The 23,665-nt window shown below is 40.0% G+C and overlaps 1 protein-coding gene across 4 annotated transcripts in view; it reads right to left on the minus strand.

The window, feature by feature from the left end:
* Positions 1-23,665, minus strand: part of TENM1 (teneurin transmembrane protein 1) — a 314,346-nt gene that overhangs the window by 84,321 nt on the left and 206,360 nt on the right. For 3 of the 4 annotated variants that reach the window (XM_051630327.1, XM_051630323.1, XM_051630324.1), the window contains 3 exons: positions 9,836-10,021; positions 8,919-8,942; positions 6,379-6,525 (listed from right to left, as the gene is read on the minus strand). In XM_051630327.1, coding sequence (XP_051486287.1) covers positions 6,379-6,525; positions 8,919-8,942; positions 9,836-10,021 — 357 coding nt within the window. The remainder of the gene's footprint in view (positions 1-6,378; positions 6,526-8,918; positions 8,943-9,835; positions 10,022-23,665) is intronic. The other variant, XM_051630326.1, reaches the window with a different exon arrangement.

The raw sequence follows: 23,665 nt of genomic DNA on the forward strand, positions 1-23,665 counted from the left end.
TGTATACAAGGGATAACGATGAACTGGCATTTTTGGTTTTTTTAAGTAAATTAGACAGTTAAAAGATTTTTAGTATTACTGCTAAAATAGAATTCACAAAGATCGACTTGAAGATAAAAAGCATGTCATAGCACCCTTAAATAATTTAAACAACCTCAAAGAAATGGCAGAGCATGCCAAAACAAGTTGCTCTGTTTTCAGTCACACCACTCCTCTCTGCATTGCCACAGCTCACAGAGCTAGGACAAGATTTTCCCATTTCCTTGCTGAGGAAGGGATCCTTTCCAGAAGCTTTCTGTAACGTATGATACTTATTGTGTCAGAAGTTAGTGTCAATGGAATCACACAATGTTTTTCATCAAACAAATACATTTTCTGGTTTATACATTTATCTGTATTTTTCCTTATTTAATATGATGGAAAGAATGCCACAAGTGGGATGAAATTACCTTCTCAGCTACATCGCTACTGCAGTCATGGAAGGCTCAGGCTGTACTAGGTACAGCACAGTCCCTAATGTACATATTATGCAGCAATCTCTCCTAAATGGATGATCACCTTCAGCAGCCAGAAAAACTGGCAATGGAGCTAAGGACCCTCTTTACTTACCATGTTTGGCAAATGTGTAAAGTGACTATATTTTATAGGTTTCGGATTTGAGCTTTCCATATGCTGCATAATATCCATATTAAATCCTCAATAAAATAAGGTCACCGTTGGAAAAGGAAGAGGCATTTTGTCAGCTATAAGCCAACAGCAAGAACAAGCAACACATTCTGGGCCTGATCTGAAGAGCTCTATGCCATCTCCTTTTCAAATCCTGGCTTTTCTAGTCCTATCATCTAACCTTGAATTACTTGCAATTCATGACTGCAAATATGGGAATATCAAAATAGTTCATGTTGCTGAAAATGGATCGGTGCTCATAATGAGTACAAATTCTTTAGTTAGCTGAACACCCGAGGACGTTAAAGAGGTGCTGGGTGTGGTCACTGGCAGGGGATGGAAAGAATGAAGCCGTTCTGGTTTTGGCAGTGGTGGCTTCCCTGGTTCACCAGTGCAGCATGCAATAACTTTCACTGTGGCTTCTTTCTATTAAACCGCTTTACTAACTGGCATGAAAACAATATATTCAAGTAGACTCTACCTGCCATGTTACTGGGTTAGTTATTTTAATAAACCATCCACTGTCATCAGGTTCTGGCAAGCAAAATGTGAATAGCAATAATACTTAAAATAACTATTCTTCTATTTTAAAGTTCATTAAAGGAGCAGAGTTCAAGCTTTTGTCACACATGAAGAAGACACTACTAACGTCCCCTACAATAGGTTTGAAGTTTTACAGTTAATGCCAAACCTGGAATACTTCAAGTGGTGTGTACACTTCCAAGGCACTTGCATATACACGTATGCAGTTTTACTCACACACATACTGATAAATGTACTGGCTCAGTCATCTGAAATTCAAGCCCCAACCAATATACTACACAAGGTATGAGTAATACCAACGACCTTCACTGTCACCGCAGCAGAGGGACGCAGTGACATGTGTGTAAGGGCCCTCCTGCTCCCTCTGCACTGACCCCAGTGAGTCTGAGCCAGCAATGGGGCTCTGAGAACAATGTTCAGAATATTTTCAAAAAACGGGAAAAGGGGCTTTAAGTTTCTGCTTATAGTAAGCAGACCTTGTTCTCTAAACTCCTTATGTAGGCCAACCTAAAAAAACCAACATAGTGACTCTCAACACTTGAAGGATTGGAGCTTTATGGTGCATTCACATGACCAATTGTTCAATACTATTGCTGTTTGTGAAGAAAAAAGAAAAAAAAAATAATTCCACAGGAGTCTTCAACTTATATTTTTTGCTTTCTTTTACAGATTTCAAATAAGCAGTAACCAATGCCTGTTCCCACTTGTTTCACCACAGGCTCAGATAAGTCCAATTAGGGTTGCCAGGAATCTAAGCAAACTGAATCAAAGAGGAACTTGAGAAGAGATGAAGCAGCAGTAAGAAACACGAGCCTCTAGTGCTTATTTGTGTGCATTCATCCAAGCTGCTTCTTAGACTGTACCAGTAGCACTGTAGCACACAGCACACAGTGAGGCAAGTAACTGGGAACACTGGCATTTGTGTAAAGACACTGGAAACCCACCAGTGTGCCTGTGGAAAGGCCGCAGAGCATTCTATCCAGTGACTACTGGAGGTGTTTGGCCTTCCATGCACAGGAGAATGCAAATACATCAAGGCATTGCTTTCTGACGCTGTAAGTGTCCCCAGGGAGCCCTTGCTGCTCAGCAACAATGAAAACCATTCCCATCAGTATTATTTATATTGTGTAATAATAGCATATTACTTATATATGGACTCCATATCTCAGTGATGGATAGGTTATTAAAATGCCAATGGATGGATCAGAAATGCATCAATATTTTAGCAGCACTGGTTATCAACGCCAGGCTATGCTGAGTCATATACTTTCCTGTGCTTGGAAAAGCTTGGAGAAAGCCACAATAACTGTCTGAAGTGACTGAAGAGACATTTGGAAGAGAATTCAAAGCTTGTAGTAAATAGTATTTTCCTTAAAAACAAACAGTCAAGATTGATTCATGAAAGAAAGAGGAAACTAACAAGAAATCCAGGGAAACTTAAATGAGAGATCTGTATCAAAGAAATGAATGGGACTGACAGGCTGCAACTTTCAGCTTCAGCCAAAGCCCTGGATGTGCAGCAGCAATGTCAATAGAGGCCTCAACAGCAGGTAGGTGGTGGTTCAGCAGGGAGGGGGGTGACCTGTGAGCTGGTGCCAGGTGCCCTGTGTGTCCCACAGCAGTGGGCTCTGCCTCTTTCACCCAGGACACCCACACTTGCCCACACAGACCCAGCAGAGCTTTCAAGGAATCTCCTGGACCTACTGAAGCTTCCAAATAAGTCTAAAGTAATGGCAGGACAAGAGAAAATTACTTGCTCAGATGAGCTAAATGGTTATCTTTTAAACTGAAAATGAAATCATGTCAGTCATGACAAGGAGAGATGGAGAATAATGAATGGGAGAATAATGTGGTGCTGAGGGAAGCCCTGGTGAGGGAAAGGCCCTGGTGCAAAGGACATCTGCTTGACTTCTTGGCATGATTTAATGGACATCATGGTGTTAACAGACTGCAGATGCACCCCACAAGAGCAAGTACAAACCGTGCCGTTGTGCATCTGTTGTAATGCTAAGACCTTTGCAATGATATTTGTAGTGATATTTGAACAGGTAAACATGCCCTTAAGTCTGCAAGGAGGAAAAACTAACAGAGTTAGTGGAGAGATGGAGGATGGAGAGTTATGGGAAAGGCAGTTACGGTACTGTCAGGGTACAAGTGAACAGGGCTCTGAAAGAAACAGTATCCTCTCTGCAAGGAAAATATTTCCACATGTGTGTAAGCTTACCACCATGGATAACTGCATGGATGGGGAACTTGGTGCTTCAGCATCTGCAGAACCGGGATGCCTGGGACCTCCCTTTACACTAATATACCAGCCCTTTAAAAACTGAATTCAGGACTTCCTCCCTCCAACAGCTTTTGTGCTATTACTACAACCAGTCTATAGCACTAACATTTCTCATGCCAAATAAATGACATTATTCAATCCCTACAGTTGGAAGCTAATAGAATACTTCATTTTCTAACACATTTTTTTCTACCATGTATTTGAATGTATTTTTATATAGTAAAAAGATCAGTTTTTCAATGTCTGAAAGTACTGTAAAATAAATCAATGGGAAACTACACAAAATTATCACTCTAACTTCTGAAATTAGTGTTTGTTTGAAATAATAATTGTTCAACTTTACTACACCTTTTTTCTTTGGTTGCTACTTCCTCCTAATGAACCTGAAGCACAAAACACCTCCCAAGGACTGAAATATAAATGTTTGAGTTAAACACAATTGGAATGAATAAGACCCTGATTTGTAATATACAAGGGCACTAAATCAGGTCTTGAGCATGATCATCTGGGCTGTGTCTCTCTGCCTGAATGTGATCACACCCTAACGGCTCAGGAAGTTCTTACCATCAGCTGAGTTTCTGTCACTCAGATGAGCGCCCGTTCTCAGCTCATCACACCTGCAGGAGAAAGTGCTAACAGCTTCTATCTTGACGAACCTAACCCAGTTATACAGCATGATGGGCAGTCATTCTGCCACCCTAATGTTCTCATAGTCAAAGGCACAACCTCCCCACAAACATGATTTGACAGGTAATGTCACGTCTCCTTCCTAATTTCTATTTTTACTGTTGTGTATGTATACAAGGCCCAAAACACCAGGAACCAGCTTCTGATTTCATGGTGATGTAACACTGGTATAACTCCAATGACTTTAGGAGAATTTTTCTAATTTATGTTTATGACAACTCAGGTCCTATGAACTTCATATATAAAGAGAAGTGGTTTTAATACATTCAATTTTAATAATTTTATTTTCTTCTATAGAACTGATTGTGAAGGAAACTTAATTACTTTTAGCCCATCTGTAGCAGTCAGTTTAATTAAATATTTCTCTCTGCACTTATCTCTAATTGTAATGTCAACAGAGCTGTCCTAGTCCATGTTATGTTACCATTAAAAAGGAAAAAGAAAATTACTTTTAAAACCTGCAATGAAATGATGTTAAGTGTCTGCCTTAAACTGCTAAATTCCAAGAGATTTAGAGTTAAAACTGCCAAGTCTTTCAATAACTCACAGTTATTGCAGAATATAAAGCACCCAAAATCACACTACAGGGCAGTTTATACAGAGCCAGTTCATAGTGTCTCTGAAGATGCTTTACATATATTATAAGCAGAACAGGGTTTTTGTGGACAGCTTGAAGAGTGCAGGGGAGTGAGTCAGTATGGCTGGGCCAGCAGGGAAGAGCAGTGGGCAGGTGGGAGAGACCCTGGGGGGCCTTGATGCCAGCAGTGGGACCAGAGGGAAAGGGAGAGTGGGCTGAGATGGCTGGGAGAAGGCTTGAAAAAAAAGGTGGAAAAGGAAGGAGGAGAGAGGAATAAAGGGATTTTTGAATGGGGTTCAGAAATGAGGAAGCCTTTGCCAAAGGACAGCATGGTCTTAGAGCCCACAGGATACAAAATCTGAAGGTCTCAAAATATATCTGTAAATGAGGAATCATCACTGATTCAGAATGTTTTTACTGAGGTCCCACAGTGACCTCAGTTCTTGGCACTGAATCAAGCTTAATTTATCAATGACCTAGAAGAAAATATACAGTCATTACACTAAGGTTTGGCAGTACAGTGGGGTAGGAGATCTCACTCAAGACACTGAGACGATCTGTAAGCATGACACAATAACATAATATGTATTTCAATGCATCTCAGTGTAAAATCTAAGGAAAAAAAATCTAACTGTCCTTGGGACAGATGTATTCACAGTCTGAATGAGAAAGCTGCAGAGCTTCAAGTGTAGGGGCAAGCACACTGTGAAGGATGGCAATAAGTAAAAGAGAGGAAAGCAATAGTCTTTCTTGACTGTTCAGTAAATGAGTACTCCTAAAATAGATAGGGAAAATAATTAACTTGGAGAGCAATCAGTGAGGAATGTTGTGGCTTTTCTCTCACTGGTGAGTTCGAAATAGAGTCTGGATGTTTTCCCTGAAAAGAAAGACACTAGCTCGTGCATTAGAATGAACTACTGGAAAGGAGGCAGAGCCTAACTTATGAAAGAACTATGTTTTTCCCAGCAAACCTAGAACTTACTTAGCCTTAGAATGAATCAAGACTATAGAGGTCTGAGACAGGGAGCATCTTGTGCCAAATACCCTAGTTCAATTGGTGAAAAAGAGCACAGAGCTCTCCGTTCATGTGACTTACAAAAATTACTTCTGTGCACTTTCTACACTAGCTTACTCACCAGTTGTTCAAATACAGGTCCAGAGAATTACAAGAACTGTGCTGTGTCTCAGTGGAAACATTAAGGAAGAGATTAATTTTGAAAAAGCATCTGTAAATGAATGCTTTATGCTTGCAAATATATTCATTTAATACTAACATAAGACTAAACTCTGGATGCATTTTGACTGTCACAGAGGTTTTTTACACTTTGGCATCCATTGCCTGTCTCTTCTGAGATGATGGAGTTGTTGTGAACGTGAGATAGAGTGGAAAGGAGATAGAAGAAATTACTTGGTAATTTTTTTTTAAAGAAAAAATTACTGGGATAATAGGTCCGGGACACACAACTTCTGCCTTGAATATTATCTAGCACAAGGGTCTGTCCCCACCCCAAACACTGACATTCTGTGACAAAAAGGAAAACATAAACCAAAACTATGGATTCAAATGAAAATCAAGCATGTGACAAATAAACAAAGAGACATGAATTATGTATCATACCTCCATCATTGTCCAGGTTATCTCCACACACCATTTCCATGACAACGTTACATCCTGAGCCACTCCAGCCCACTTGACAAACACAGTGCCACCCGTTCTGATCCAGCGTGCACCTCCCATTTCCGTAACAGAGACCTGGGCAACCATCTAGAGAAGATGTTAAAAAAAAAAAAAAAAAGAAGCCTTCATGGAGGAGTTTTCTTCTCTTCCTTTACATTTGTAATTATTCTTCACCGTTCTTTTATATATTATTATACTTTCTGCCTTCAAACAATCACAGGTCCCTTGCAAGTCATTTATATTTTTGGCCAAATATGGAAAAATCCCCATCTGGTTCCTCCCTTTGCTTGCCCAAAAGTAATTTCTCAGTGAGGAATGAGGACTTTTTTCAGTGTGTAACATTTTGCATGCAGGAAGGAAATGAGTAAACTTATTAGAAAATATTTAACCGTCTGCCATGTCCATCTCTTTCTCTACTTATTGAAAAATAAGTTGTAGATCCCAAAGGAAGGTATATACATAATCAATGTTTATTTCAAAGATAAACATGGAAAATATTGTTTAAATGACAATCTGGCATTGGTGGACATAATCCTACACATTGCAGGTAGTAGAAATGTCCTTTTTATTCTGTTCATAAATACTCAGCTGACTAAGAAAAAGCCAGTTTAATTTCTGCTACAATACAATTCTTTCTACAGAAGGTAAATGAGGCAGTGTTTCCTTCCAATGTCCAGTTTTACTTCCTTCACATTATGGCCACCTGAAATATGGCAAACACTTGCCCTTTCACGGCTCTGATTCTAGCTCAAAACCGGAACACAATGACTGTAGCATCCTCTAGATTACATACCTGAAAACTCTGAATCAATAGTAACTTGGACATTCTCAGCTAGACCTCTTGCCTGTAAGAGTGACAGAGGAATTGTCTCTTGGATGTGTACACTCATGTCCATCTGCTTGCACAGTTCAGTGCCAGCTCAGACATTTGCCACATCCTCACCATGTCCCACGTGGAGCCAATGGACAATGGATAAAGCTCAGCAATAAGCTTAACAGTTCAAGAGGCATCTCTTCTAAGAGGGCTCCTTTCTTTTTGCCAGCATGGACATAAAGGAACTGGAAGCCATTCTGTACTTGATAGTGAACATCAACACTAACATATTATAAGAGAATTTTTCTGGAGGAAAAGTCTGCATGTGTGTTTGGCAGCCCCAAGATACAGATGCTCCAAAATGGCACTGGAGGAGCTGATCAGAGGACCAGAGAATCTGTACACTTGGTCTGTCAGGCTCTGACTTACAGCCCAACATGCAGCACATTTCCTGGCAACTTTACGCTGGACACATCATCTCTCCCCTTTTCACCTTCAGCCCAGTTTATCAATCACATCTGCAAACAAGGAGACTGGAGACCCTGACTCTTGTCTGGGAGAGCTGAGTGGCACCACTTCCTCACATTACAGTTCTGAAAGTTGCTGCATGAAGTTGTCAACCACCAGATATTCTAGTGGGAGGTGTCCCTCTGGGGGGTTGGAATCAGGTGACTTTTAAGGTCCCTTCCAACCCAAGCCATTTTGCTATTCTATTATATACTATAAAACCCAATAATTTGCCTCTTTTGGGGAACTGAGGGAAAGCGCAGGATGTAAAAGCTGTTCTGGGTAATGGGGATGTTTTTCCAGTTCACTTCACTGTTCTGCTGAGTGAATTAATTTCTTATATATGACTGTATTTTGCTGCTGTGTGGTTATCCTCCAAGACAAATATAACCAAATGAATGCCTACATGTTTTTATTATTATCTAATTCCAAAGAAATAAAGTAATAAATACATCATAAACTCCCAAGTCTTTCTGGCATATTGGTGAGTTTGGTATTTCAGCCAGCAGCATTTTTGTAGAGGGGCAACAAGCATCATTGCTCCTCTCAGCATGGCCAGGATGGAGGGATGCTGCCAAACTTGGGGAAGACACTTGTGCTGCCATAACCAAGCAGGATCTGTGGCAAGGCACAGAAATCAAATGAGCAGCACCAGACACACACCAACAAAAAATTTAACTCTTGCATCAAATGATTTGAAGAGAGCTGCATCACATCTAGCCTAGACAGCTTTAAAAAGGTGTACTTCTCTATCAAAATAAAGTTACTTCAAACACAAATGACAAAAAAATATGACTATTTTTGTTCTCACGGAAGACACGATCAACACAAAGTCTTTTGAGCAAGTGCTCAGCTCTGTCATTACTTTGGACTGAGAGCAAAAAATCTGATTTGCCTAACAGCACATCAGATGGCCACATAAAACATGCTTACATCTCTACAACTCTGCAAATGAATCGAGCACATTATTTGCTTAAAACTGCATTTTTTTCTGTAAGTCCTTCTCAGTGTGTATATACCTCCACAAACAAATGTTTTATCTATTCTGGCAGCTTAGCAGTACAGAAGCTCAGACAAGACAGGTAACACAAAACAGGCCATTCCCAATACTTTTGGATCTTTTCACCATTCTAGCACAATGCTGATATGAATATCTTACCTCGAACAGCATCTAAGTAGTGAGCTTAAAAAAGAAAAGAACAAATCTGAGATGGATTGAACATCTGTACCCAAATGCAAATACAGACACCATTTGCTTATGGCTTGCCAACCTGTTGGTTAGATAGAAAGTGTCCCCCTCTTACTGCAGTCAGATCTATTCTTGCTACTGTGATCAAAACTTGTTAAGTATGTGATGGTTCTCCATTTGATGACAGGCATGCAGAGGACAGCTTGAGCCATAGCTGGCTGCTTACCTCTGAAGATTAGATATCCTGCTATTATAAACAATTAAAATGTTTATGAATAATCTTGCTTTGTGACATTTTAGCAAGAAATACTATCAGATTTTGCAAAAACCTGTTGTATTTAACTGAAAAATGTAACTACTACCTCTGCATATACACTTCTAAAAAGATCTGAAAGCTCTACCTTATTAGGAGTATTGTTAAGAGGCCAGCTCTAGAAAAAACACCTCTAGTAATAAGTAAAATATGTAAATCCTTCAGCATGAAGGCAAAAAATTTAATGCAAATATTACTTAAGATGAATAATAGCTTCAGCCCCTTCATACCTTCTCTTTATTAAACAATTTTTTCTCTCAAGACTCAAAGTTCACATATGAACACAACCCAAAGATATGTTAGGATCAAGATATCTTTCTTTTGTGTGTTTTTATGGTTTAAAAAAAAAAAAATCATCAATGTTATTTCCTCTAAACAGAAAGCTGCACTGAGCTGCTATTCTGTGGGACAAGCAGGGTGCAGCAACAGTGCAGAAGTGCCTTTTTACACCTGGCCTGATTCGGGGTCTCTGTTTTTCAATATGACTTGAAGCAGACCGATGGCTATAGCAGATCTTTTCATAACTGGTTAAGATTTCATGTATTTTATTTCAAGAGATACAAAAGGCCCTTACCAATGGTGCAGTGGTCCCCTTCCCATCCAGGGCTGCACTCACACTTCCCATCCTTGCACTGCCCGTGCTCAGCACAGTGAGAGTGGCAGGTGCGTTCTTCACAGGTTGGTCCCACCCAGCCCTCTTCACACTGGCACAGCCCTCTTGAGCAGACACCGTGGCTGCCACAGTCCAGGGTACAGAGCTCTACAGAGGATTACAAAAATGCATCACGTGAAACAGCAGTTTCATACTGCAAACAGACTTTGCACGATACTAAGTTTAATCACTTCTATAGTAATAACACCCATCAATTGGATCAAATACGGGATTTCACCACCCAGCACAGACCTTACATTATCTGGCTGCCTCCTTCTGTGGCAGTTACTTACAAGATCATTTGTTTGTAGTGGGGACTGCAAACAGATAAGCAAACATATATATATATATATAAAAACATCTCTAAAACAAACAATGACACAAACCAGTTAATATCTTTTGACTGTTTTCAGCTGAGGCCTTTAATAGCAGCCTGCTAGATCTGCTCCTAGGTCCCACTGGCTTAGTTCTGAAATCTATTATAAACTCAAACATTGCAGGCAAGCTGAATTAAAGGATAAAGTGACACATTAAACACATACAAGCAGAAGTCTTTGAGATATTCAGACATTTGTAGTGATGGCAAAATGGTCTTCACTTACAATAAGAGCCACCAGAAAGATAACAGTGAGAAAGAAGAGCAAGCACCCTGCTCTGGTGGCAGTACACAATATTACATGATTTACAAGCCATGCAAATCTGCCTACGTCTAAAATGGCTTTCAAGGATTAACTCTTTTTTCAAAGATTGACACTGTTTTTCCTTCCTGACTCTTATGAGTCAACAACTGTTAAGAAACCAGAAGAGCTGTTTGGGGAAGACAGCAATACCTTCTTGATTGTGCTCAGAACAATTCTTCTACCTGGGCATTGTAGAAGACCACTTATTGTGAAGTGGAATAGAAGTCCTGAATTGTTTCAATACATCACAATATGCCAATTGCAATTCTACTTCCACTCACACTAAAGTTGTTCTGTGAAAAGAATGGCTTAATTATAAAAGGTTTCTACATAGTTTGAATTTATTTAGAATAATCAGTGTCAAGAGACAGAATTTGCTTGTTATTCTACAATTAACCTGCCACAGAAATGCTTCCTCCTTATTCCTCTCAGAAAGCAGCTGATAGCATAACAAGTGTAAGCCAAATAAACGTGTCTGCTTGGATTTCAAATGTCAGTGTTACATATTTAGTTGTGGCAGGATTTTTCCCTTGATAGATTTCAAACAATGATCATTTATATCTTGGAACTGTTGTATATAAACAGTTGTAGAAGCATTTGTAATGACAAATGCTGTCACTGTATATACCAAGCAAAGTTTTTAAAGTTTAAATTGAAATCTTACTATGCTGTCACTGTATATACCAAGCAAAGTTTTTAAAGTTTAAATTGAAATCTTACTGATTTCAATAATTTTAACATAAAGAACAAGGAAGCAGGACAGAACTGGAACTGCTTGGTGACATTGCAGATGTGCCAACCTCTGTCTCAAGTCTACCTCTTATTTTCCTTAATAGCTGGGGTGATGGCACTGAGTGCAATTGGAAGAATCCAGTGAGTGACAAAATGGAGGAGCCTGATGAAACTTAAAATCACCTTCAGAAGCAGAAGGCACAGAAAATACTTAAGATAAAATGCAGTAAAAGCAACTGTGAAGTGCTGTCCTGAGGAAGTCAAAATCAGCTACATAAAAAAAATTAATTTTACTCTTCAGACGAGGAGTACAAGATACACATAATTATCTGATGATATTTCTGCAAAAGAGGATATAAGACAGAGACTGCTCTGCTATTTTCAAATTAAAAACTGTGCTGAGCCTGGGGCATTAACCCTTAGAAAGACTTGATTGCTTCACGCTAATCATATATTAATCTCATGCTTCATGCCTCAGAATGCTTGCCTGCAGGTACTGGGAAGGATTTCTTCTTCCTTGATGCATAATTTGGTTTTGTTTTTCAGTTTTTTACTTGTTTACTCCTTGGAAACTTGGGAGACCGCTCAGAGGACTACAGGGGGTCTTGCTCTGTTATTTCATTGGTACTGAAGTCACTGAAGCACTTGCTTCTGTGCTCAGGATGTAAAATGATCCCACCAGATCTGAGCTTACAAAAGAACCAACACCAGGCCAGCTTGGCAGAGGGACATTGGTATTATTTTAACCTATCTCTATAGATTGGGGCATGGGCTAACTCCTGAGAATTAAATCTAACAAATTACCTGCTAATTCAAGGATTTAGGCTGCCAGAGGGATGCCTTTGATCTCTCCTGGTCTCCCTCTAGTTCATTATAATTATTACTTTTGGTATTTTACTGTGAGTGGCAAAGATTGTTAAGAGGATTTTAAGAAATAGTCTGTAGCTTATGCTATACTGGGGTAAATACAGGAGATTTTTTTGTTTGTTTTTACCCTTCTGAATTGAGTGTCTACTACATAGGTTTTTGCAGTTGTGGGACTGGCTTAGTTCAACTGATGTCAAAACTTCAGGGAATATTGTAGGCAGCAGTATAAAGAAGTGGTAATGCAGGCTGCAAGGGCTGAAGTGAGGAAACAAAGCCATACACAGAGCTTCCAGCTCTTGCAGCTCCCACCACTCCTCTGTAAAAAGATTGAAGAACCAGCTGTGGAAAACCTTGGACACATTCCCACACATGGCATGGACAACTGCCTCACTGCTGTCTGTTTACCCAGCAGAATCTAATCACGACAAATTCATCTTCCAATCAAACAAAAGAAATACCAGCATGAGGCCAAAGGCAATGCAGGCACACGGAGACATAGATCTTACACATATTCCTATATAACAACCTCAAAATTAAATGGATCTTAAAATGCCAGAATGTTTTCCATTGTTTTCCCCACATTTAACACAAGGAATAACATATTTAAGCACTTTTAAAGCTCATAAATTCAATTGGATTAATGATTTGGAGATACAAGTTTTAATATATCGTAAAAAATATCCTAGGTCAGTCAGTACATAGTCCTCACTCACAAGGCTCATTTAAAAAAATTTATTCTATTTTCTCACTAAAGATCATACACAGCCAAACAAATTTTCCTTTATTTTTCACCTATTGGAATTCAGTTGTTTCCTGTATCCCAACCACACTGTCTTGGAAAGCAGCACAAGCACAGCACAAGTTCTGGACCCCAAACTGGCTCTATGTGATAGGAAATGTTAGGTTAATTGTCCTCTGCCCAGTTACTCAGTTTTCACACCTCATTTCTGCTAGCAAGTCAGGGCACATTAACCAGATACCAGTAACTGGGCACAAAGTGTTATAAAAAAAGGTGTGTGTCAAACCTGTTCCAGCAGAGGAATGCCAAAATGATCTTACCTAGATCTTGCCTTTTCTTCTAGTAATGTATTTTTTCCTCCAAATATTTAATCTAAATCATCTTGGATGCAAATCAGAAATGATTCTGTAATGATGTAATGAAACCTGGTTTCTCAGTTTGGACCATACACCTTCCCCAGTTGCCCTGGTTTCCTGCTGCTCAGCCCACTCATACTTTATGGTCACTCAGGCCAACCCTGAGACTTATGTTTGTTTTGATGATTTACTATAAGGTTTCAGAAATGCTGTTTACCATGTTGATGTGTTCTTCTGCTGTGCAAATCTGAGATTCTCCGCAGACTTCTCATGCAAAGCAAGGGAAATCAAGCCCAACGTCATCCTATTAATGCTGTGGTAATACCTGCAGCTTTACTCCACTGCTAATTCAAACAACTCAGATTAGAAAAAAACCAACATTATCAGTTCAGGTTGTCCTGTTTTTAAATGCAGAACAATTCCTTAGCTCCTCCTGTAGATAAACAAGTACAGAAACATCAGCATAGCAGGGAGCCATGTTAGCATTTGTGTTTGTATCCAGAGATTTGGTTTCCATATCAGACTGGACAAAATGAGACGCCTGAGTGACTGGACAGTGACTGAGTGCAATGGGAAACTAATAACTTTAAATAGGTAAATAGCTTCAAGGAAAGCTGATGTGATAGAAATTCAGACAGCTCTGAAATTGGACAGTAAGTCAGACATCATGCAACTGTTTCCTCCAACGGACTATCTTCCTCCTTCCATAGCAATTGGTGCTACAGGACTCAGAAGCATCCCAAACTGCACAAGGGCTTTGAACTGGGGATAGATGCAGCAGTTGAGACAGTCAAAGATGTCTCCTTTGATTGAAACAGCAATTCCACTCCCCTTCCTCTCCATCCATCTCCTGGCTCTGTCTGAAACTGTGGTACACTGATTCAGAACACAGAGTCGTTTGGTTGAAGAAGAGCTTCAAGATCATCAAGTCCAACTGTCAACCTTGCAGTGCCAAGTCCACCACTGAACCATGCTCCTCAGCATCACATCTACACATCTTTTATATACGTGCAGGGATGGTGACTCCACCACTTCCCTGGGCAGGAAAAAAAAATTATCTTCAGGCAACTGCCAGAAAATTATTCACCTTATTTTCCTGGGTTAATACCTGACAGCTTGCTAAGCTAAATCAGCCCACCGATTTAGCTGGGAGCAAAGCAGCAATACAGGCAGGGCAAGGGAGGAGATGCAGATCACAGCCTGGATGGGGACTGTCCTGCTGAGGACACACAAGCTGTGCCACCAGACAAGACTGCAAGCAGACAAGGGCAAGGAGGAGGTGACTTATTTAAGGTAAAACGGGAGTCAGGTGACAAGAGGTTACAGTTTGGATTAGACAAGTTGGCTCAAGGGTATTCTATCACAAGCCTTTAATTATGATGTTCCATTAATTGTCCATCACAGTCCAATTGTCCAACACAGTACAGTTGCAAAACACACAATTTGTGAAGTCCCTCAAGTGTGTTGGTGTTCAGGCCTGTGGGCTTAACATAAAAGCCATCCCTTCTCTCCCACTCTCAGTGAGATACATGCCTGTCCACCTTGCCTGCCTGAGCTCTGGGCAGATCTCATGGAACGTGGTGGGTCAAAGGCTGTTCTATGAGACCAGATCCTCAGTAGGTGTGAATTTTCATAGGTCTCACAAAACCACCAGAGTCACCCTAATTCACAGCTCTGTTTCAGTTCATGTACCTGCACATCTTGAAATCAAAAGAAGGTTCTTTTTTAAGTTAATTTCCTTATTTAAACAAAGCTCTGCTGGGCAGGCTCACGGTGAGCAGCGTGCTGGCAAATTGCTGGGAGCCTCAGCTGACCCCAGCAGCTTCTTATAGACTTTAATGAAATATAGTCTTTTCCAAATCTAAAATTCAGCATCCTTGGACTTAAAACCAATTAATGACTTAAAAATGTTCAGCTCAGTCTAGAATTTTTACTGACATGTCCTCAATTCTGAATGCTCATTAATTTTATTGGGAGAAGGCAAATGTGAGCTGTGAAGCATTATTTGTACATATTCTCGAGGAGACAAATGTGTTGATCATTCCTGAGCTAATCTAAAAAGCATTAAAAATTCACTCCACACTCTTCATTTTAATTACCTAAGTCAACAATGAGTTCTTTCAAATGTGCTTTGTAATAAGTTTCTCCTTATGTGATATGGAAAGGGAAATTAAAGCTAAATATTTTATAATTTGGAATGATAAGGGAAGATTTTAATGTTAATTCAACATGTTTCAGAAATAACTCCTAGAAAATCATGCTAAGAATACAAAACTATATGGAAACAAAAGTGGTCAAATGCTTACTATGAAAATACTTTCATTTTACTTTCTTTGCATTCAGGGTTGAGTCTTGTTCTACAGACAGTCTGAACCTTAAGTAGCATATTCATAATTTTGCTATCCATCTTCTAATAAGTGGTTTTCCATAAAGATTAGAAATTAATCTATCTTGACTTTCAGCCAATAAGCTTAACTGCTGGAGGCAGTAAAATATCACCTATCTAGGCCTAATAAATAAAGTTTTTTCAATTTAAATATACATTGCATTTAATAAGCCTACATGATAATTTCAACAATGTTCCCGAGTTTTTCAAATTACCTTCCTGCTGTGTCCTGGAGACAACTCTGTTCTAGCCTTCATTTTCAGCAACTGACTTTATTAATATAATTTTTTACTCTATAAAAAAGTAAAAAAAATTAAAGTTTTAGTAGTTTGAAAAGCACTTGAGCTATTTTTTTTTTTTTTCCAGTACAACCTAATGGGATGTTGTCCCCACTAGAGAAGGTCATCTGAGAGACAGTGACTAGAGGGGTGATGTACATACCAAGTTTTACATATCTGTACTAGAAGAAATGTGATTTTTGTGGTCCAGCTTAAATTATCTTTCTGATTTAAACTCATTTGGCAACTGGGACGTTATAATTGCCTCTAATCTAGGCTTCTCCAACAGCATTACAGCCTGTCAGGTAGGTGTGCAATTTTTTACATTCTTGGCCCACCACAGCTATGCCAATAAAACGTCAAGCTAGCGACAGCTTTTCTGCAGAGGCAACACAGAAGCATTACATGGGCTACACCAGTTAGTCAGTGGCACCTGCTCTTCAAGTCTGAGTTGGAAATTAAAGGAACTTGGAAGTGTCTGCAAAACATTAATTTTGAAGTCTTTGGCTGTCAGCTGCCAGCTTTTGTGAACATGTTTCCTCTGGCAAACAGAAATCAGGTTCCTGCGTGGAAAAGGCAGCAAAGGTGGATTCCCCAACAATTACTGCCACACCTCCTCCTGTGCTTCACACCATCAAGTAACAGCAGATGGGAAAACGCCCCAGATCTTGATGTGCAATTCGGTACACTAAAAAATACATCAATATGATAGATCATCACTGAATGACTGACAACTGTTTGGCAAAAAAAAAAAAGAAAAAAGCGCCTCTACTGCTCTACTGTTACTGCAATAACACACAATTCTGATGTATCTATGTGCACAGCCCAGTTTACATGATTCTATGATTAATTATAGAAAACAGAGGTGCAAAGGACTTTCCACGATAATCTGTTCTTCCTTGTTCCAAATGAAATCATACCTGGTATCCTTTGAAAGTTCCCAGCAACAGAGGCCCTACAACAGGACTAGATAATCCAGACCACCACCAGAATATCTACACAGATTAATATTCTCTCAATCTAAATTTCACTTGCTGCAATTCTTCTTGTCTTTCTCTCCATGCATCCCACACTTACATCTAACAATGAAATACATTAAAGGTCGTCTCACAATACCACAATTTGTGACTTTGAGTGTTTTGTTATATTTGTGTAAATAAATTCAAAGCAATACTTTGATGTTAATTACACAAACACTGCAAAACTATTGCACTGAATTTATCCTCACATATACCTCCAAAATAATTTCCAGTAATTTCCAAAGATTCTGCTTTTGCACGAAAATGGGACTTGATGGCCCATCCCAGCAAAAGACAAACAGTGAGATTCATCTCACCTGACTTCAGACACTTGCGTCTGAAATAATTTTCTACCACGGTCTGTTATCCCACTAGAATGTTTATTCTAATGTTTATTCTAATGTTTATTTATGTTGCCCAAGTCCACTCTCCATCATCTTCGGTAAGTCATGGGTAACTGGAGAGGTGCCTGAGGACTGGAGGATAGCAAATGTCACTCCAGTCTACAAGAAGGGCAAGAAGGAGGACCCGGGTAACTATAGACCGGTCAGCCTCACCTCCATCCCTGGAAAGGTAATGGAACAACTTGTCCTTGGCACTATCTCTAGACCTATCAAGGAGATGGGGGTCATCAAGAGCAGTCAACATGGTTTTACCAAGGGTAAGTCATGTTTGACTAACCTCATAGCCTTCTATGAGGAAATTACTAGGTGGATAGATGATGGTAGAGCGGTAGATGTGGTCTATCTTGATTTCACTAAAGCATTTGACACCGTCTCCCACAGCATCCTTGTAGATAAGTTGATCAAGTATGGGTTTGATGATCAGGCAGTGAGGTGGATCAAGAACTGGTTGAAAGGAAGAAGTCAGAGAGTTGTAGTCAATGGGGCAGAATCTAGTTGGAGGCCTGTGACTAGTGGAGTCCCTCAGGGGTCGGTACTGGGACCGGTGTTGTTCAATATCTTCATCAACGACCTGGATGAGGGCACAGAATGTACCCTCAGCAAGTTTGCTGATGACACCAAGCTGGGAGGAGTGGCTGACACACCAGAAGGCTGTGCTGCCATTCAGAGAGACTTAGACAGGCTGGAGACTTGGGCGGGGAAAAACCTGATGAAGTTTAACAAGAGCAAGTGTAGAGTTTTGCATTTGGGGAAGAAAAACGCCATGCACCAGTACAGGTTGGGGGCTGACCTGCTGGAGAGCAGTGTAGGTGAAAGGGACCTGGGGGTCATGGTAGACAGGAGGATGACCATGAGTCAGCAGTGTGCCCTTGTGGCTAAGAAGGCCAATGGCATCCTGGGGTGTATTAGAAAGGGTGTGGTTAGTAGGTCAAGAGAGGTTCTCCTCCCCCTCTATTCTGCATTGGTGAGGCCGCATCTGGAATATTGTGTCCAGTTCTGGGCCCCTCAGTTCAAGAAGGACAGGGAAGTGCTTGAAAGAGTCCAGCGCAGAGCCACAAGGATGATTAAGGGAGTGGAACATCTCCCTTATGAGGAAAGGCTGAGGGAGCTGGGTCTCTTTAGTTTGGAGAAAAGGAGACTGAGGGGGGACCTCATCAATGTTTACAAATATGTAAAGGGTGAGTGTCAAGACGATGGAGTTAAGCTTTTTTCAGTGAAGACCAGTGATAGGACAAGGGGTAATGGATACAAGTTGGAGCATAGGAGGTTTAAGATGAATATCAGGAAAAATTTTTTTACTGTAAGAGTGACAGAGCACTGGAACAGGCTGCCCAGAGAGGTTGTGGAGTCTCCTTTGCTGGAGACATTCAAAACCCGCCTGGACGCCTTCCTGTGTGATGTACTCTAGGTGACCCTGCTCTGGCAGGGGGGTTGGACTAGATGATCTTTCGAGGTCCCTTCCAACCCCTAGGATTCTATGATTCTATGATTCTATGTTTAAACTTATTTAGCTATTGATATTTATCCTTTCTGACACTGTCATCAAGCAACAAACTGTAGAAAGCATATAAAACTATGTTAAGCAGAAGAGGAATGATTTTGGAAATTCTAAAGGAGAAAACAGGTCCTACTCCAAATCATATTTGCTGTGATTTGTGGCTCTGAATATTAAAGAGGCTCATAAGATATTACAGCCATTTACAGTTTTCTCTGCATTAAGCAAATGTGGACATTCCTTAAACTTCTTACACAGAATTATTTTCTTGCATCTTCTGGATGTATTCTATTACTTAATACAAGTTCAAGTACCACCTTTCCCTCATGATTACATGACTGATACCATGTGACCCATTTCCTCTTCAGTAGACCTATTGTTTTTCTATGAAGTAAATTAGTGATTCTGGTGAGACCACTTTTGGGTGGTCTTACAGGCAAATGAAAAATAGCAGAGCTGAAGTCACTCTACCCCTAATAGAGGATTAATCCGGGTGCTCTTTTTCATGTTCTTGAACTGCATTATCCCAGGAGGTGTTATACTGGGAGGCAGTGAGGTCCTTCAAGAGGTTGGGTCTTCAGAGAGACAAGAGTTGCAGAAAAGCACTGTTGAATAGTCAGTGACTTCAGAACAAAATGCGGCAATCTAAACTTCACACAGCTCTGAGTATTATTTGAGATAATTCAGACACAATTACCACACAATGATAAACAATTTCTACCAAAGGCAAAACTCCATTCTCCAAACATTGTTTCATTTTAGAGCTTTCTGCTGTAAGCTTTACGCACAAAACCTTTCTGACATGTTGCCTCACAGATATCTAACTACCTTTCTTATCTTCCTACAACAGGCCACAGCACAGAAAATAAAACCACTGGAACTAAAATGCCATATCCTCACTGTTTGTTATTCAAAATGTTTTACCATCAATCTAGTGACAATTTTAATTGCTTTCTGGAAATAATCCTACCATCATCTCATTGAATTTATTTCTGATGCATTAAGTACTCTATAAATAGCTCTTCTGACTTCGACCAGGAAGGCTGCCATTAACACTATATTAATATCAAATATATGAATGTAACTGTGTTTTTTAAAAAACTGTAACATAACTTCTGATAATGCTAGTTTAAAGTATCTTGTCCAAACTGGGAGCCTTAATTTGCTTGAAAATACGTTTGTGTAGAAGAGGAATCAGTGGACAGCCAGAAATGTCCAAAAGGCAAATACAGCAGAGGGAGGGAAGTAACAGAGAAACTTTCACCCCTTCTTAGACTTTTTATCACACTCTTTTTTGGCAGCTTTATTTTTCATCTAATGAAGAATATTTTCTTTAGGATCCAAATCCAATTTGTATATATAACACCCCTCACCTTTTATCCATTTCACTGTGGTTTGAAATGGTATTTTTACAGTGCAAAAATGTAATCAATACAGCCTGATGAATCTGGGCTGGTAATGGTAAATAAACTAACAGATATTTCATTTCAGGCAGGCAAAGCTCTGAAAATTGAAACCACTGGAAAGGACTACTCATTTGCCATCAGGAATATCTCTGTTTACCCAGGCCCAGTGCAGGTGTAAAGCAGAATACAAATTATGCTGTGCTGGCCACACAAGAGACTTCAGCTGCAGGACCTGTCTCTTTCTTAGAAACAATACAGGTTGGCAGTTCGGACAAGGCCTTTGTGGGAAAGGCTTAAAATAAATGAGCAGAAGTGTAATTTAATAGCAAGGAAGATTAGACTGACACAAGGGTAAAGAGAACCACACAGTATTTTGACCAGGACATTTTTAAAACACAGTGTTGCCCAAGTAAATGTGGAGTTTCCTTGTCAAATTTGGTCCTGTTTTATAATTTGTCTCCACTGTTTTATTTCAAGTTGTACATGTTGTAAAGCAGTGAGATTACAGTTGTCACTGGAGATTCATACTCCAACTAACTAGCTCTGAAATCCTTCACAATACACTGAGAACCACAAAAGGAAATGCCTTGCAACATCTACCTTGTTCGATATTTTATTTGATCAGGAGACCCGTAAGAAAGCAGTGCAGAACAATCTATCTTGAGCAATAATGAGTGAGATGAAAGCTGGGAGAGCAATGCCTTTGTGTACAACCACAGAGGGGAAAACGCAACCCACAGTTCCTCGGGCTCAGAAGCCACTTGTGTAGGAAAAATGGGGAACCTGATGAGTAAGTGACATGAGATGAGAATCAGGAAAGGCATGAGGCAGCGTCTAACAAAGAGGACAAACATGGAGAGTGACCAAATGGCTTTGTAGGGAAAAAGGGAACAGGAAAAGATATGGCTCAGTAGGTACATTTAATACAGCTGCCTCAGGTACGGTATCAAAAGAAAAAAAAATTTTGAGACAACTATTTTTAAGAAAGGTTCACAAGATTGCCTGAATGGATCAGTATACAGCTTTAAATATGCACTAAATCTTTCATGATACACAGAAGTATTACCACTGATTTGTGCTCTGCTCAGAGCATGAAGCTTTCCACAATTATTTAATTAGTAAATCTGATTAGTTATATTCAGTAAAGAAGCAATGATTTATTTAAGCACTATCTGCAAAGAGTAGGCACCGTCTTTCACTCCCTGGCTTACAGCATGACCTTTGAATATGGGTCCACTCACAAAAGTTACTCCAGTAAGTGCTTACCTCACTCAGCTCTGTACATCAGATGTACCTGCTGACTTCAGGAATGAAGATATATTTTACTTATCATACTTCTCAAGGGCTCAAAATGATAGATAGCTTGGCACTGGTACTACTTTCTCAGTATCACAGGCACATCTATTCAGATTGACGTGTAAAACAATGGCAGCTCAAAAGTGGCACAGACACCCTTGCTGCCCAAATTGGACACAGACCTAGCACTCAAGGAAAGGGGATGGTGACTTGCAGAATGTGCATCAACACACTATTGCTGGATGCTTCTAAAAGGACATATGTTCGTTTTGGTAATTTTTTTCCGGTGAAGAGCAGGACTACATGGACAGACAGAAACACTGGATCAACTAAAATAAGCCTTAGGAAGTCTGTGTTCCCAGCAATCCATGTGTATCACAGTACAGACTAACACGAGAAATTAAAGGTCATTACCAGCTTCTAAATAACACCTCAGGTTCACCATCAAAAGCAAAATCAGCTGAAGAAGCTGGCCTTGCTTCCTCTCTTTTTAGCACGGATAAGCAGTTTCTTGGCCAAAGCCAACAAGCTTTTTCACAAAAGCCAGGAGAGCAGCCTCCAGTAGCAAAAGTCACAGGGTGCTCACTGCCTTCCTGTGAACACTGCTCCCACAGACCAGGAGCAAAAATTCCTGTATTCATCACTGTCTTTATGAAGATGAGGACAGAGAGAGATGAAGCAGCTCTTGGTAAATAAACCAGAACTTCCTCTGTGTCAGCAGCACAAACAGAAATAGCAACACGCATCTGGCAGCTGCTGTTCTGTCTTGTTGCTGCTCAAGCAAAGACGCAGCTCATGACTTGCATTTTTCCTGTACCAGGGAGAAGCAGCACCTCAGGCACATGACCCTCGCTTTGAGGTGAGCACTGCCACCACACCCTGTGTCCCTGCTTCAACTCTTCAACTGTTACAGCTCTTTGTCAATTCAAGAAGCAAAATATTTATTATTACTATCACTTTGCTTGCTTTCTTCCTTCTCTGCTGCCTACATTTTTCTATTTACTCATCATCTCTCCCCAGTCCCTCCCTGCCCATGTGGACACTGCTTTGCTGAGGCAGTTCTGTCACCCCCAGGACATGCTGTCCAGTCTCATGGTGCTCAAAAACACCCTGTGAACTTCTCACTCTGCAGAGCTAATACAGGCACCTCCAGCCTGGCCACTCTTCTCTCAGGCATTTTTGTAAGGAGTGCATGGACGACCAGAGCAGGAACTGAAAAGACAAATGTGCCATGGGAACAATCAGCTTTCTGCAGTCCCTCAGAAAATGATTCTGGATCACAAGGTGATATATGCTGTTTTAATAGTCTGTTTCTAAAATAGCCAAGGCTTCCTAAACTGAAGAGTGACATGCCCAAATGTGCACTGCAGCTGCAACACAGGCAGTTTTTGCTCTATAACCACTAAAATGTTTGTACATAATTACTGTAAATTTAATTTTATTTAAAAAGTATTATTTGAGGCTAGACATTTAAGCAAAAGATCCTAAAGTGGGCAGAGACCACTAAGGAAATCCTTAGATGTCTACAAATCTCTTGCAACAATTTGCACAACCAAAAACCTTAAAAAATGCAATGTGCAGGAGGAAAGAAAGTTCCTATGATTTTTACTTTTATCAGCAGCCATTTATTATTTTCAGAGGGAAGTTAAGCTCCACAGATTCCCCTGCACAAGTATATTGAAATGATAGCTATTTTTGTAGAACTCCTACCATGGCAATAATAATAATAAAAAAATTATCAATATCTGCTTTTCAGGGACCTATGCAACACATTTTGCATAACAGATGTTCTGAAATTTACTGAAGAACGGAACGTCCAGTTATCCTACTGCTTTTTTGTACTCTTGCTCTAACAATTCCCATGTGTAATGTCCAGCTATGAGGAAGGGAAGCTCCCTCCTAACACAAGAATCCTTTAAATGCTGGTGGTTTGGATAGCATGTCAGAGCTTCATCATGGGTCTTGCCTTAGCAAATTAAAAGCTGAAGATTATGTATGTTGCTACTGTTTGGCTGTCCACACAGCACCAATAGCACCAGCAGAACATTTGCACAGAGACCTCTTTTATAAAGGATTCTTGTGGAGCACCAGGCT

The sequence above is a fragment of the Apus apus genome, chromosome 12, assembly GCF_020740795.1.
Source record: "Apus apus isolate bApuApu2 chromosome 12, bApuApu2.pri.cur, whole genome shotgun sequence".
NCBI classification, from domain to species: domain Eukaryota; kingdom Metazoa; phylum Chordata; class Aves; order Apodiformes; family Apodidae; genus Apus; species Apus apus.